Source organism: Ctenopharyngodon idella, chromosome 10 (assembly GCF_019924925.1).
Source record: "Ctenopharyngodon idella isolate HZGC_01 chromosome 10, HZGC01, whole genome shotgun sequence".
Lineage (NCBI taxonomy): Eukaryota > Metazoa > Chordata > Actinopteri > Cypriniformes > Xenocyprididae > Ctenopharyngodon > Ctenopharyngodon idella.
Window position 1 is genome coordinate 20,167,501 of NC_067229.1, and position 15,930 is coordinate 20,183,430.

General features: G+C 37.2%; 1 protein-coding gene across 6 annotated transcripts in view; it reads right to left on the reverse strand.

Moving 5' to 3' along the window:
- Positions 1–15,564, reverse strand: part of LOC127520123 (phospholipid-transporting ATPase IF-like) — a 58,581-nt gene extending 43,017 nt beyond the window's left edge. For 5 of the 6 annotated variants that reach the window (XM_051907975.1, XM_051907974.1, XM_051907973.1 and 2 more), the window contains exon 1: positions 15,287–15,563. In XM_051907975.1, the coding sequence (XP_051763935.1) occupies positions 15,287–15,313 (27 nt within the window). In that variant the 5' untranslated portion in view covers positions 15,314–15,563. Of the gene's footprint in view, positions 1–15,286 lie in introns of all 6 variants that reach the window. The other variant, XM_051907977.1, reaches the window with a different exon arrangement.
- Positions 15,565–15,930: the final 366 nt, after the last annotated feature.

Consider the following 15,930-nt stretch of genomic DNA (forward strand, 5'->3'; position numbering starts at 1 on the left):
TGCTGTCCCTTTAAGCCCTGACGTACACACGGATCCAAAATACTGTTACACATGCGCTTTCCTGAACTGTTTACGACTGTGTTTACTTTAATACTCACCGATATGGGCATTGTGACATTATTTTTGTGTATTTGACCATTAATAAGCTACAAAAATGATTTTGGCACTTGTGAGCTATATGTCAGAGGTGGCTTTGTTCTGCGAGTGCACTTCGGATGAGAGCGTGAAATCTGCGGGAAAGAGTAGAATTACACATAATAATGCAGCGAAATTTGGACCCGGTATACCGGTGGACCTCGAAATATCGTTATTTTTGACAACACTACTTTATACATCACTACACTATTGACAAGAGACAGTTTTTGCATATAAAATTTTACTGAAATTTTGCTAATGTGACCTCACTTAAGAAAAAATTATGAGAACATTCTTAGGAAATGTTTTTTTGGGGGGAATTCAAAATATTTATTACTTTCTTAAGTTAAAAAAGAAAAAGAAGCCATTCAGAATGAAGGAATGTTTAATGAATCTGGCCTCAGATTCCTTGAGCTGTTGAATTTCCTCAGAAATAACATATAATGGCTTTGGTTTGTGGGATATGTGACGGCTCTTTGCATAGACACAAACTCTCAGTCCACCTGGTGCTTTATGCAAAACCTTCTCCGGTAGCATGCTGGACATGTTCTCCTAAAGTCTGAACAGCTGGTGTCTGTGCTGAGTGTCTTCTATTGAATCATGCCCAGAGAAGGCAGGGAAATCTCCACTTGTATGTTAGACTGCCACATCATCCAACCCCATTGGCAACACATGTATTCAATTAAAGTCTGAATCTTTTGACTCATCCTTTGTGTGTTTCCATCCCATTTCCCCTCTACACTTTCCAAGAGTAAGATGCTGGAACTCATTCTGTGTGCCAACATGAACATCTTGAGCTCCTTTTTTCAAAACTGTGCTGTGATTACCAATCCATGTTAACTGACTCATAGATTTGTTAGGAGAGTGAACTAATAATTTTTAAGAATACAAAAAAAAAAAAAGTTTGAGGAAGGAAAACCAAATCCAAGTAAACCTCCTTGCATAGCAAATATTTTGTCGCAATGAAACAAAAGTAACAAAGGTATATAACATGTTCTGATAGATAGGGTGAATTTTCATTCTGTTTCTTTGTCATGCCCAACTCAAGCAACTTTTTTTGTGGTGAATCTTCCGTTTAACGGAGATTCCGTTCAGTTGAATAACACATTTTAATCATTTTTTGTGTGTGCTTGTGTGTTGCATTGGCTGCGTTTACACTGGCACAAAAAAATTAGATTTTTTTGCTCACATCTGACACAGATCGGAATTTGTTGCACACGAGTAAACAGAAAAATCTGCATGGGGTAAAATAAATGCAAATTACCTTTATTTTTCCAGTCTATATTCGTTCAGTCAGATTTTGCGCTGGTAACATCCATTCTGGCAGGCAATCATGGCCACCCGACGTGAAATATATAAATAATTTTAATAGCACGGCCATTCAAAACCCGAAGGTCTACCATGTGCATGTAAAGCTATCAATGACAATCATTTTGGGTGGGAATTAATGTAAACACAGATATCAGATACCAGTCGCATCTAAAGTGAATGTAAACAGACTGGCCAAAAAAATCTGATCTGGTCAAAAGATTGGATCTGTGCATTAAGACTTGCAGTGTAAATGCAGCCTTTTTTTACCTCCAGAAACAATGCTTTGTATAAATCAGGGGATGTTACAATTGTTTAAAATGGGTATTTTGTATGTAATTTCTTTGAGGTAAGGTGACATTCTGAATAAGCAGCTGCCTTCCATGTAGTGTTAATTTAATGAAAACTATGATGAAAAATACTCATGACCTATAAAACATTAACAAAATTTGGAATTAATATTAAAATTATAAGTCCCCATGAAATCAAAATGGAAGTTTTTTGGTTTTTAGTATGAATATGTTAGTCTTACTATTATCTATAATCTAGTGAAATGAAAAACAATGAAAAAAAAAAAAAAAAAAATCATTTAGAAGATATAAGCATTCAAATCTTACAGTCTCTCACTTCCGCCAATATGGGTCAATGATTTTGATGACATCACTTTGCTCTTCATCTTCTCATCAGATTTTCTGTCACCAAGAACAATAACTATAAAGATATCTATATTAGTGTCCACACCAGCAGACGATATCGTTCTGTTTATTCTAAGCGCACGCTGCAGTTTTCTCATCTGCCACTTCAAATGCTTGAGCTCTTTAAAGCAGGATGGATTCTGATTGGCTGTCATAATTTTTATTGTTCATCAGCTGGAAAAAATCGTTCTGAATGTGATTCCAACGATGATGTTCCTCCGTGTCGTTATCATTATAGCTGTGGTGTAAACTCTGCTATTTTTTTCCATTTGTAATGAATTTTAGAACTATATCTTTATCATCATTGTTATAGTTTTATCGTCCTCAGTGTGAATGGGCCTCAAATCTTCACTGACTTAAACTAGACTAAAATTCCCAAATTAAAACTTCTCAAAACAAAAACAGGATAGGTTGACTGAATGTGATAAAAACTAAAAAAGGACATTTTACACAGACTAAATCAAAAATAGCTGACCAAATGAACATTACTGTTATAGTGGTTGGGGAACTTCCAAAGGGCCTCAGAATGACTTAAATACACAGCAAATTTATCAGTGTTAAGCCAATTCAGAGTAAAGTGTTGAAGTTACAGTGTAAAATTTAGAGAAATTAACACCATCAGTGTTAAAAGCTTGTTTGCCTCAGTGTAATCACAGAGTTACAGGTATCCAACACCCCCCAGTGTTATTTGCTACATCCGGGCATTTATTCAGCGATCTCGCTGAAAGATTTTTCCAGACGCCATTTTCTTGTGCCATGCGGAGGATGAGAAACGACAACTGGTGAGTTAAAGCTACTTTAAAGTTTGCATTTAATGGATATTTTATATTAAAATTATTAATTTAGTGTTAGTTTAAAATATGTTTACATACGGGGATATATTAACGCGCAAATGATTTATTTGTCCTTGTTTGTTACACAAGGCGCGCCATCTGAAGCGGTTTTAAATATTGCTCCTGTCGGTTATAACTAAGAAGTGTCTCAAGGTAAACTTTTTACTCTGTGCTTGCATTGTATGGCTCTTTTTGTGCAAACATGAAATTTATCGGAGTAGCTGATATGGTAACGTTAGGTGTGTCGAACATACGGCCCGCAGGCAGAGCATAGCCCACGGAGGTGTCCAATCCGGCCTGAGGGATGATTCCAACAATAATATAAAATTACAGTTATTTGAGACATATTTTTCTATCACTCACTTTCATCTCGAGTAAGAGAGATTTGAAAGTTTTAGTGGGCAGCTATTTCCGGGGTTTTGTTTAATTGTGTAATATCGCGCGCAATCTAACGTTATTCAGCAACGTCAACGTTAATCGCTTATTATCATTGAAGATAAGTGTGTCACAAACTAATGAAATACCTCTGATGGCGTTTACTTTATTTTAACAATAAATTTGATATACGTTCTCTTGTTATGTAGGAATCAACAGGATCACGAGACACTACTTTTAAAATTTTCTTCTTCAGGTAAGTAGTTTGGTTTTTATCTGTAAAGTTGCCATGAGGCTAACATAACCTTGTGAAGTTAGATATTTAATAATTGTGTGTTAAAGTCCTAAAAAGGAATATGATTAATATAAATTCTGCCCACATTGGTAGTAAATGTGTAACGTTACGCAGATATTATCAGCACAAGACATGTATTGTAAAAGTATGTATTGAATTTATAAATCTTGTGAATATCTTTCATCCACAATCCTGATGAATCACACACCATCCTCAGAGTGTTTCCAAGGCTGCTGGACACTAAAGATCTGGTAAGTATTGGCATCCTTTTTTTCAATTACAATTAATATCTCTGAACTTAGTATATGATTGTCAGAAATATGAATTAAAGTTTCTGTTTCTGTAGCTGCAGATAGCTCAAGGTTTTAGCCTCCTCTTTGGTCCACAAACAGCTGTCAAACTGCTGGAGAAGTGGCCTACATTCTATAAGGAAAAGGTGATAAGAGAAGCAGAGAACCTTACTACCACCTCAGTGATCCAGAGTTTGCTGAAGTCTGCCAGGAATCAGTACAATGATGAATCTTCAGAGGATCACCCAGGTATTCATTTCACAGCACTCATGTGACAACAACACAAAAAAGGGAGGGGGAAAAAAACACTTTTTTGTTTTTGTTTCTTTTTAGAGTGGGACAGTGATACGACATATTTTCTGCTGCTTCTGCATATCCTGCCACCACAACCTTTAAAAAAGAAAAAAACTGAAGATCAGCGCAGCTCAGGCCATGGACCATCTAGCTGCATTTCACAAGGTATGTGCCAGGCTACAGTTTGTGATTTTTAGTGGGTAGCACAAACTACATGGTTTCCACGGGGCACTAAAAAGCATTAAAAGTCATTAAATGGATTTCACGAAAAAAGGGCCTTAAAATTAATGACTTTTAATTCTATTTAAAGGGTTAGTTCACCCAAAAATTTAAATGTCATTTATTACTCACCCTCATGTCGTTCCACACCCGTAAGACCTTTGTTCATTTTCGGAATGCAAATTAAGATATTTTTGATGAAATTCGATGGCTCAGTGAGGCCTCTATTGAGAGCAAAGCCACCGAACCTCTCAAGATCCATAAAGGTACTAAAAACATATTCAAAACAGTTCATGTGAGTACAGTGGTTCTACCTTAATATTATAAATCGACGAGAATACTTTTTGTGCACCAAAAAAACTAAATAACGACTGTGACGAGCATGGTGAGGCGAGAGCCGTGAGGGAACAGTGCGAGGCCAGTGATGCAAGTGATACTGAGCGGCAGCTGCGCGTTGCACCGGTCTCGTATCTCTCACCGAGGAGCTCCGGAAGCATAAAAGGAGGAGCGACGACAGCGAAGGATGAGAGAGGACCAGGCCTGGACTTTAAGTTATGTTTTATTATGTTTGTGTGGGCGGCAGTCACACATTTTACTTTCGTTTTGTATTTGTTTATTTTGTTTATTAAAGTTGTTAAATGTTCTCCTCGGTGAGAGATACGAGACCGGTGCGACGCGCAGCTGACACTCAATATCACTCACGTCACCGGCCTCGCGTCGTTCCCTCACGGCTCTCGCCCTGCCCTGCTTGTCACAATGACTTTTCAACAATATCTAGTGATGGCCAATTTCAAAACACTGCTTCGAAGCTTTTGTTTCAAATCAGTGGTTCGGATCACGTGTCGAACTGCTGAAATCACGTGACTTTGGCGCTCCAAACCGCTGATTCTAAACAAAAGATTTGAAGCAGCGCTTCGAAATCGCCCATCTCTAGATATTGTTGAAAAGTCTTTTTTTTTTTTTGGTGCACAAAAAATATTCTCGTCACTTAATATAATATAATATTAAGGTAGAACCACTGTAGTCACATGAACTGTTTTAAATATGTTTTTAGTATCTTTCTGGATCTTGAGAAGTTCGGTGGCTTTTCTCTCAATGGAGTCCTCACTGAGCCATCGATTTTCATCAAAAATAACTTAATTTGTGTTCTGAAGATGAATGAAAGTCTTACAGTGTAGAACGACATGAGGCTGAGTAATAAATGACATTTTCATTTTTGGGTGAACTAACACTTTAAATAGAATTAAAAGTCATTAATTTTTTTTTAAATTTTAAATAAGTCTCTTCTGCTCACTAATAGGGCTGGTTATCTTTTGAATTTTATCGATTCTGATTCCGATTCTGCTTATCAATTCCTAGTTTTAATTCCAATAAGATAAAAAAAAAAAAATTCAAAAGTACATAAAAAAATGCTAAGGTCGTGTATGGCATTAAAGAGCATTAAATTAGATTTAATGATACTTGCAGAAACCCTGAACTAGTAAGAATAGTATTATGTAAATTGATATGTAATGTTTCCCACAGTCAATCAGCAGCGTAGAAGAACACTTGGAGAAACTGGAGGGACATCGCCAGCCATATCTCCTTGCCTCAGGAACTCACAAGTGGGCCATCAGCAATTACTACATTGTGATTGACAAGATGCTCATTCCATGTCAGGGAACCATGTCGTTGGCAGCCTTTGATGAACTATTTAAAGCGCACTTCGTTTTCAGTGTAAGCTATGATGATGCTCTCAGCAACATGTACATATTCAACAGTCTACAGTATAGATGTTGACACCACTAAAGAGAGTCCAAAGGTGAAGGAACTGAGAGCCAAGCTCATGAACAGGAACTAAGAGTCAGTGAACAATGTTTAAGTGTTACGTTTGCAGAGTATTGCATAATGCACCTGTCATGTTATGTGAAGGTTTTGATGATACTTGAAGCTCTTCGATTTTTGATTGTTTTATGCTTACAGACTGTTTTATAATGTACCAAACGGCTGCATCATATAGACTGCAAACAGCAGGTATGAGCTTTGTTTTATGAAGTTTAATGTTGAACAAGGTCATTGTACAGGGTATTTTGAGTGCCCTGTCCCTGGCCTAAATGTAATGAGAAGCCCTGTTAAAAGGAAATATAATACAAATGTATTCATTGCAGCACTTTATGGTCTGGTTATTGGGATGGTAACACTAATAGATGGTAACTGTTGTAACTATAGTGTAAATCCTAGTGGTCTATGTAAATACTCAACATTAATTTAGTTTAAAATTCACTTGGACGTTGGTTAAGTGTTGACCAGGTCAATAAGTTAACTTTGAACACCGACTTTGGTGTTCTGATTATCCATTGTGGTGTTAAAATTTTACACTTTAAGAGTTTGTTAGTTAACACTGTCACAGTGAGTTAAATTCACTCTTTAAAATTTGCAGTGTATATTTAAAATAAAACAAAAGCATTAAAAAAGCATTAAAATAAGCTAAAACAACTTAACCAACTTAAACAACTATTTTATGTACAGTTCATGTCATTTTACATAAGGTTACTAAAGCAAATAATCTTGTCTTCTCACACCCTGTGCTCCTATGACCATGTGTCAGAAAAGGAAGTCCCACCTTCAAATGGTGCTCGATAGTGATGACCGTAACCACACACACACACACACACAACCGGGAGGGACTGAGTTAGCCTAATAGCTACATGTTTTTTTTTTTTTTTCCTCATACGCTAATAATCCCCATTATAGAGATAATGAAGCACAGGCTGTAATAAACCAGCACAACAGCAGAACAAGGCAGCTAATCAAGTATATCAAACTAATTGAAGAACAAGAACAAGATTCCATATCTCTTCTCACAACCAATCCTTACACAGAAAAGCTTGTAAATACACACTGAGCTGACCAAAGCAGACAGACAAATAAATCCGAGGCACAGCTGTGATGGCTTCAGTTTGCTGCTCCACGTCTAAATTTACAATTCCAAGTTACTTAAAGACAGTTTGAGAGAGCGCTCATCTGCCCTGCGCATTGCGTAACAGTCTGTGACTTTCATTATGAAGAATGGGTCTGCCGCTCCAGTAAAGCACCTTTAATTAATCATTCATTTGGGAAGTGGCAGCAAATGAGATGAGCAGTCAGAAAGGCCATCGCAGACTCATTCTGCAATGACTTGTCTGTAACCTGAAAGCCCATATGGGTACCTGCACATCAACATTTCTGACACTTACAGCAGCTTGTTTTGGGAGAAACATTTTTTTCTAACTTGCACTAAACACAAGCATATTTCAAACACAATTACAAATTTAGTTAGTATGTGTCTTAACATTCACACATCATTTTAAAAGGGTCCTATTAGTGTTGATTTTGTTTTGGGATGCACTAGGTTTTCATGGTCCATTGTTCAAAAAATTCATTATTCACATATTTTATATTACTGCAGCTTCTCTATTCCCAATCTGACTCAAACGCACCATTAAGTTCCTGTTTCAATGAAGCCTCTCCTTCCGAAATATGAAATATGCTCTGATTGGTCAGCTGGCCCAGTGTGTTGTGATTGGCGAACTGCTTAGAGTGTGTTCTGGAAATGTCATGCCTCTTACCATTAAAGGATTAGTTCACTTTGAAATGAAAAGTAGCCCAAGCTTTACTCACCCTCAAGCCATCCTAGGTGTATATGACTTTCTTCTTTCTGATGAACATAATCTAAGAAATATTAATAAATATCCTGATGCATCCAAGCTTTATAATGGCAGTGATAGGGATCAGTGAGTATGATTTGAAGAAAGTGCATCCATCCACATCCATCCATCATAAACGTGTGCTCCGGGGGGTTAATAAAGGCCTTCTGCAGCAAAGTGATGCGTTTGTGTAAAAAAATATCCATATTTAAACAAGTTATGAAGTAAAATATCTAGCTTCTGCCAGACCGCCTTACGTATTCAACGTATGAAGAAAGTGTAAAACTCTTGCAGTTCACAAAGCTTATGCTACATCCTACGCCCTCCCTATTCAACTTTTGGGAAAAGTGTAACTGACGTGATGCCAGTTTACACTTTCTTCGTAACTTCAATACGGAATGCAGTCTAGCGGAAGCTAGATATTTTACTTCATAACTTGTTAAATATGGATTTTTTTTTTTTGTTTTTGTTTTTTTGTTTGTTTTTTACACAAACGCATCGCTTCACTTCAGAAGGCCTTTTTTAACCCCCTGGAACTGTGTGGAGTACACGTTTTTGATGGATGGATGTGGATGGAAGCACTTTCTTCAGCTCATACTTGTGAACCCTGTTCACTGCCACTATAAAGCTTGGATGCGTCAGGATATTTATTAATATTTCTAAGATTATGTTCATCAGAAAGAAGAAAGTCATATACACCTAGGATGGCTTGAGGGTGAGTAAAGCTTGGGCTAATTTTCATTTCAAAGTGAACTAATCCTTTAACCACGAGTTTCATCTGCTCATGTGTAAATATTAACGATTGCGTCAATTTTGCCATACCAATTAGAGCCCGATTCAGATCTTGTGAATGTCTACGAACAAGAGGATTGTGCAGAAACTTTTGCAAGCACGGATTTTACAGGATGTTTCAGAGTGGTAAGTTCCTAAGGATCAGTGAACAGTCTTACAAAAGCGAGAGCCCTGTAGCTAAACACTACATCAACACTGTAATGTTATCTAGCAGACTAGTGGAGAAGACAGCTTTGCCCTTTGTTCGAATCATAACAACAACATAAATTAATAGAATTAATAGAAAACACAACAACAAATAATAAATACTCACAGGTCGTGATCCATAAACAACTGAATGTACCGAGAAAATGGGAATTGCTCCGTCTCTCACTAGAAGCTTTTGTGTATAGCTGGCATTGTACTCTCTTAGGTTCTGGAAGCTGTCCTCCGTAAAATGTGCAGCACAAAGAAAAAATAATCAATTTTAACTACTGTTTTCTAAGTGCATCCACCTTAGGAAGGCCAAACAAATTGGTTTTGGAACTGGGGTGGAAAAACAACACGCTTCAAAAAGCAGGTATTCTCTAGCACAGCTCAAGTCAGGCCTCGCTCCCTTTTTTGCATATTCCGTGGACGGGGATTATTTAAATGAGTGCCATTGTGACTTCAAAAGATCCAGGAGAAGTATGTTGTAGTCCAAACAAGCTGTTTGTTGTAGTTCTTGAAAAGTGTTTTCTGTTAAAGAGAGTATCTCCCTTTGGAGTGGACTTTTAGCTTTGTAACCTTGCAGATATTTTTATGCTCAAACAGCAACATCACACACTAACTAAAGTTGAAAAAGTGAAAAAGCATAATAGGACCCCTTTAACATTGAACCTAATACAAAAAAGTTGTATGTGCATACATATTAGGGCTGCACGATTAATCGCAATTAACCTAAAACCACGCATAAACTGATTTGGCGTATTGCAATAATGAAATCACACGCTGCAATTATTTATGCGCAGCTTGTCAGTGAAACACGGCTCAATGATCAGTAGTAAATGCTGCTCCATCTGAAAGCACTGCGGATTTGAGTCACTTATGACGTGCATTTAAAAAAAGCAACACGCGTCATCTTTCCAAACGTGAGAAGCATTTATGAACCTCTTATCCAACAAAAGACTAAATTTAATAGCATGTTTTTATTCCAAACTCACTTCATAACATCAGTTGAGTGTTTGAAAACATCCTTCTGTGAGTTCATGTGGCTTCTTACACAGAATAAGGCACACAACATATTTCATAGTATTCTATACAGTGATAAAGGCTATGTTGATTAGCACTGAAATATAAATATACTTTATTATCATGAAAATAGCCAAGAAGGCATGAAGAACTCAGAAAAACCATATATTGTCGTAGTTGTGTGTTTATTTGTCATGTTTAAACAAAGCATTTCAATCTTCTGTTTATTCAGCTTTCAGATGGAGCAGCATTTACTGCTGATGATCACACAGCTGCTCCAGGGTTCGGATGGCAGCATTCATACTTAGCAATCGCACCAGAGTTCGTTTTAATCAAACCAAACATGCCAAGTGTGATCACCCCTTAGTTGTTCATTAAAGTCCCAGTAAAAACCCAATTGTTGAACTCTATTCGTCTGCCATTAAGGCTGATTTATACTTTTGCGTCGAGTGTACGCCGTAGCTACGGCGTAGACTGTGTGTAGCACGCGTAGCCTACGAAGCCTGACGTGCACCTCTTCAAAAATGTAACAACACGTCAATTCTATGCGGACCACAAGCACTGTGATTGGTCTGCTAGAACCACTCCTTCAGGTCAAAAAACTGGTGCGGAGCAATCAGAGAAGAGCGAGTGTTTTCAACTTCCATAGGAATGTTTCAGCTCTGTTTCAGGGGACACATGCAGTCATACTGCAACAAAAGTTACCTATTTGCCGCTTCTTTGACAATGTACATGACAAGCTGCTTCTTCTTCGGCTTTTGCCTTGATACTCAACATGACGCGGACACTGCCTACTAGTGGTCTGCATGTATGTCGACGCTGACAACGACAATGAAAACAGACACATAGCCTACAGCGCAGAGGCTCCGGCGTAGGTCCGACGCAGAAGTATAAATCAGCCTTTACACTACAGGATCTAATGCACAGATCCATTATTATGATGCAGACCAGATGTACTGCCTTTTTATATATACACATACCTACTTTGTTTACATAAATACCTCACTAGACAAGCACTCTGACCAAGATCAGCATTTGACAATTCTCTCATATTAATTGAATATCTAGCCATATTCACACAAAATATATTCAATGGAATAACATTAATTAAATGTAATATTAAAATACTACATATAAAATTTATTTACCATTTATTATGAGTTATTATGTGACTGTGAGCTGGAAACAGCTGGTATGGCAGCAGATGAGCTTGTGTAAGATGACGTTGGCACCAGAAAAGCAAACAGAGTGCAGATCACATTAGGCTTTAGTGCTCTGAGTGACTCTAAGCTCTGCCATAACCAGACACTTCCCATGACTCACACAAACATGAAGAAACATAAGCAGCAGCCTTGTGTAAATGAGGGTGGATGGAAGAAGGAATAAACTGTTGAGAGAGAAGATCACATTATGTGCCTTTCATTAAAGTTTTGCATAAACTGTTCAGCTCAATTTAATACAAGCTAGATGTTTTCCAATTGCATATGCAAAACTCACAACAACAATGATGTTGTGGGTGGTTAGTAGGTGTTTATTGACTCATTTATAGGCCCAAGTCAAAAAACCGGCTCAAGCATCTATGACATCCTGGTCTTTAGATATGACTCAAGTCCCTCCTTCCAGTCTTTGTCTATGGGATTTTACCTGTTTTTTGTTTGTCACAATCACAAATCTGAATCCTTGGAAAAGTAACACCCAACCTTTCTTCAATGCTTAATACCTCAAACTGTGTGCAATTTTAGCAACAATAGCCTTTAACCAATCGTTCATACATGACAATAAACAAAAATAAGCACCAGAACACACACATCAAACAAAAGACTTATAAAAACCATACATTTGCTGTAATCATACTGATGTACACTAATGTTCAAAAGTTTGGGGTTTTTAATGTTTTTAAAGAGAAGTCTGTTCTGCTCGCCAAGACTGCATTTATCTAATTAAAAAAATACATACAGTAACATTGTGAAATATTATTACAATTTAAACTTGGGCTGTCACAGGCGATTATTTTAGTAATCGAGTAATCGGTTGATTATTTTGACGATTAATTGAGTTATCAGTTAATTTTTTTGTGGTAATTAAAATAGATGTGACAAGTATACAATAGCCTGCAAAATGACTTAAAACACATTATTTAATTGAATGACAGCCTTTGTGTTTTATCAATAGCACTACTATATTTTGAATTTTAAATGGTTTAACTCTTAATATATTGTGCAGCCTTAGAAAATGGTCTAATAATGCAGTTCATGGATTCTCACCCTTGGAATGTGCCACTTCTGGCATTTTGCCGGAAACGAGACACAAAACAAAACTATAGAGCAAATCCTAATAGGTAATATGGCAGCGGCAGTTGCGTTCATACAGCGTGTGACAAGTGTGACAACCGCATTTTTGGGGCCTGAAAATGCAAACTTTTGAAAACGAGTTTCAAAGTGCAAGTTTTTGAAAACGATACCACTATCGTGAAAACAGTGACGGCATGCACATACATTATGTGTTTATACATTATGTGTTCAGTCTATAGGCATGCAAATTTGGCGTGAGTGCTCTGTAAAAGAATGCGTATGTGCGCAGGCGCGCAGTGTTTCTTTACTAAATGACATCACCTACTGACCTGGCAGGCACAATACAGCGTCTTTAGTCATTTTTGCAGATTCGTGTCAACGGAGATTGTTTTGGACAGCGTTGTCATCTGCACAAAGAAAAAGCCTTCCCGTTTTTTTATACATCGTTATCGTGTAAACATACCCTATAACCGAACTGGCACCTGCACATTTTCTGAATGAACAGAACCGTATAAAGTGAGAGTCACACTGAAATGTATTATGATGGGTTTAGTTTACTCAGAGATGGAGAAATGATTTGCGTTCATCTGAACCGAAGTTGCCGTGGGTGCAAGCTGCAAAGCGCTCGGCTCAAACGTACTCTCTGCACTTGATTACAAAGCATTTAAAGTCCTTGTTGGTTGTTTAAAATATCTGATGGATGAACTTGCACCTCGATTGGACTCGTTTATTTAATATCACGCTGTCAATTGTGATAAAACTTCCCGGTGTTAAATAAAACATTAAAAGATTAATGGCAGAAGTTACGATTATTATTTTTGGGTAGGTTGACTAAAGGATTAATCGACTAATCGGAAAATAATAAGATTAATCTTAAAAATAATCGATAGATTAATCGATCATTAAAGTTATTGTTAGTTACAGCCCTAATCACAATTACACTAACACTACTTGCCTTGGTGCTCTGGAGGTGTTTTTGGGATGTGCAATAATGTGTGTAAAAGACAGAGGCACTGAATACACAAGGTTGTGACAGGAAAATTACAATACACACTCTGGGCAGTCTGTTCTTTCAATGCTGTCAAATGAGGGAAGTTCTGAAAACTCTCTAATTTCAACACTGCCCTGCAGGCATCCATTTCAGCTTTGCAAGAACACTTCACTGTTTCAAAATATACCAATTATCAGTACAAACCCAATTACACAGATAAGAAAAAGGCACCTGAAGCATGTGGGGAAAAAAAGAGATGTGGTTCTATACCACCAACTGTTTCCAGCTCCACTAAACTTTTAAAGTAAAAAGCAAGTTTGCAGCCACAGGGTAGCGGTATCTAACAACACCACTGAAATCACCAGATCTAAACACTTCCTGAATCAAGCAAACAGCATCAGGGCACAACCTTTAGACATACAAACCAGATAAGATAAATCAGTTGTTTATATCCAAGATTTCTAGTCTTCTGAAATTCTGTAAATTACTGTAAGCCATCTGAGAAGTGCAGAAATAATCAAGATAAGGAAATCTTACACCGTAACTATATACCATATTGAAACCATTTTCTTCAACTGAGGAAATGCTCCATTTACAAATCAAAGCTATTTAATTTTGTTTCAACATTAACACAAGATGCTCACACGCTGGGTGCAGATGCTATGACATCATTCTCATATTAGCCTGTATTTCAATATCAAATGAAAACTGATTAGTTTTCCAACTAAATATCAGTCTAATGCAACACATTCTTGAAACATAACTGTAGAAGTACAGCAAAAGAGGTTTTATTTTATTCTTCTTCACTGGGCTTTTTCTGGCGATTTTTCTTCCCAAACTGTTACTGTACTTAACCACCTTTATGAAAAGTGTGGGCCTATTTTGTAAAGTATTTTTGCTTATATTAGGGCACTTTATGGTCATGAAAATACAAAGAATGGCCTTCAAATATTTTGCAAGCAAAAGCAAAGTTTCTTTGGAGAACACAAAAGTTTTGCGAGAAAGCGCAAATGTTTTGTTAGCAAATGCAATTTTTTAGTGGAACACATTAGTTTTGTGAGAAAACGAGTGTTTTGTGAGCAAATGAAACTACTTAGTGGAACGCATTAGTTTTTGAAGAGAACTCAAAAGCATGGAAATATAATTTCCCCTCCCAGCTCATTTTTTCCATCACCATTTCCCTTTAGGGGCTCTGCAGATATCTGACAGATACAGATTCCAAATATATCGAAAGACAGATGAACAACAGAGCAATTCACTACAGAGATATTTTGCCTGCATATTTTAGATATCTAAAGCATTTTGTAATTTTTGGTTTGTTTGTTCAAACAAAGCAAAGCATGTAAAGTCAACCTCAACATATTACAGTCTACAAGTGAAACTTTTTGAAATATTATTAAAGCGCATGAGAAACGTCACTTGTGACATTTGTTGCAGAAAAAGTCCGTAGTTTTATGAAATACAACTGTCATCAACAGTCAGAACAATCAAACACAAGCCGCAATCACGAGGGGCTGCACGCGAGCTTTGCTGCAAACCCCTCGCGCTTCCCTCCAAAACAATTTTAAAAAACAAAATCGTTCAATTATCTCTTTATTCATGCTCTCAATAACGTCATATCTGATCCCCTTCTTCAAAATAAAAACGGATGACATAATACAATATATATATATATATATATATATATATATATATATATCGTTTCATTTAAGCAAAACATTGACTTGTGTCTAATTAAATGAAATTTAATTCGTTGTGAAATGATTTAGTGGCCAGACATTACACGCTAGCCTGGAGCTAAAGCAACGATAAGACTTAGCAAAAGATCTCAACACCAAAGCAATGAAGAAGCATACAGATAGTGTAATAATAAACTAGTTTAAATGGATCGTACCAGCTGTTGTCGGATCCAACGAATCATCCTGTCTCGAGCTAGCGCAGTGAGCTAGCCCGCTTCACCGACACAAATCCCCGCAACATCAATAAAACTGCTTCCCCTGACGAGTCTTTCTCCCTGCATTACAGTGAAAACAAGTGTACATCACGAACACAAAGATCCCGGCCCATTCTGCTACTCGAACCCAGTGCGGTGAAGTGGAAACACGAACACAAACACACACCGACTGCGCTTGACTGTGATGACTTCTGACTGACAACATCCCGGAAGTGACGTCACCACCCGAGCATATCAACGGCTGAAAGTTGCGTCTCACGTGCTACATAAATTCATACTTCCATACTAATACAATTAAATATTGACGGGAGTGTTTCAGTGTTAACATACAAAGAATGTCGTTTTTACCGACTTAAATAGAGACACTGATATAGCACAGTCATCACATAATCTTCACTTTAAAGGAACAGTTAAGCCAAAAGTGAACATTATGTCATCATTCACTCCCTCATGTCGTTCCACACCCAAAAATGAGTTTCTTCTTTTCCAGTACCAAGGGAAGTAGGTGTAGGGAAATTAAATCATACAGGTTTGGTTTGGTTTGGTTTGGAATGGAATGAGGCTAAGTAAATAATGACAACAGT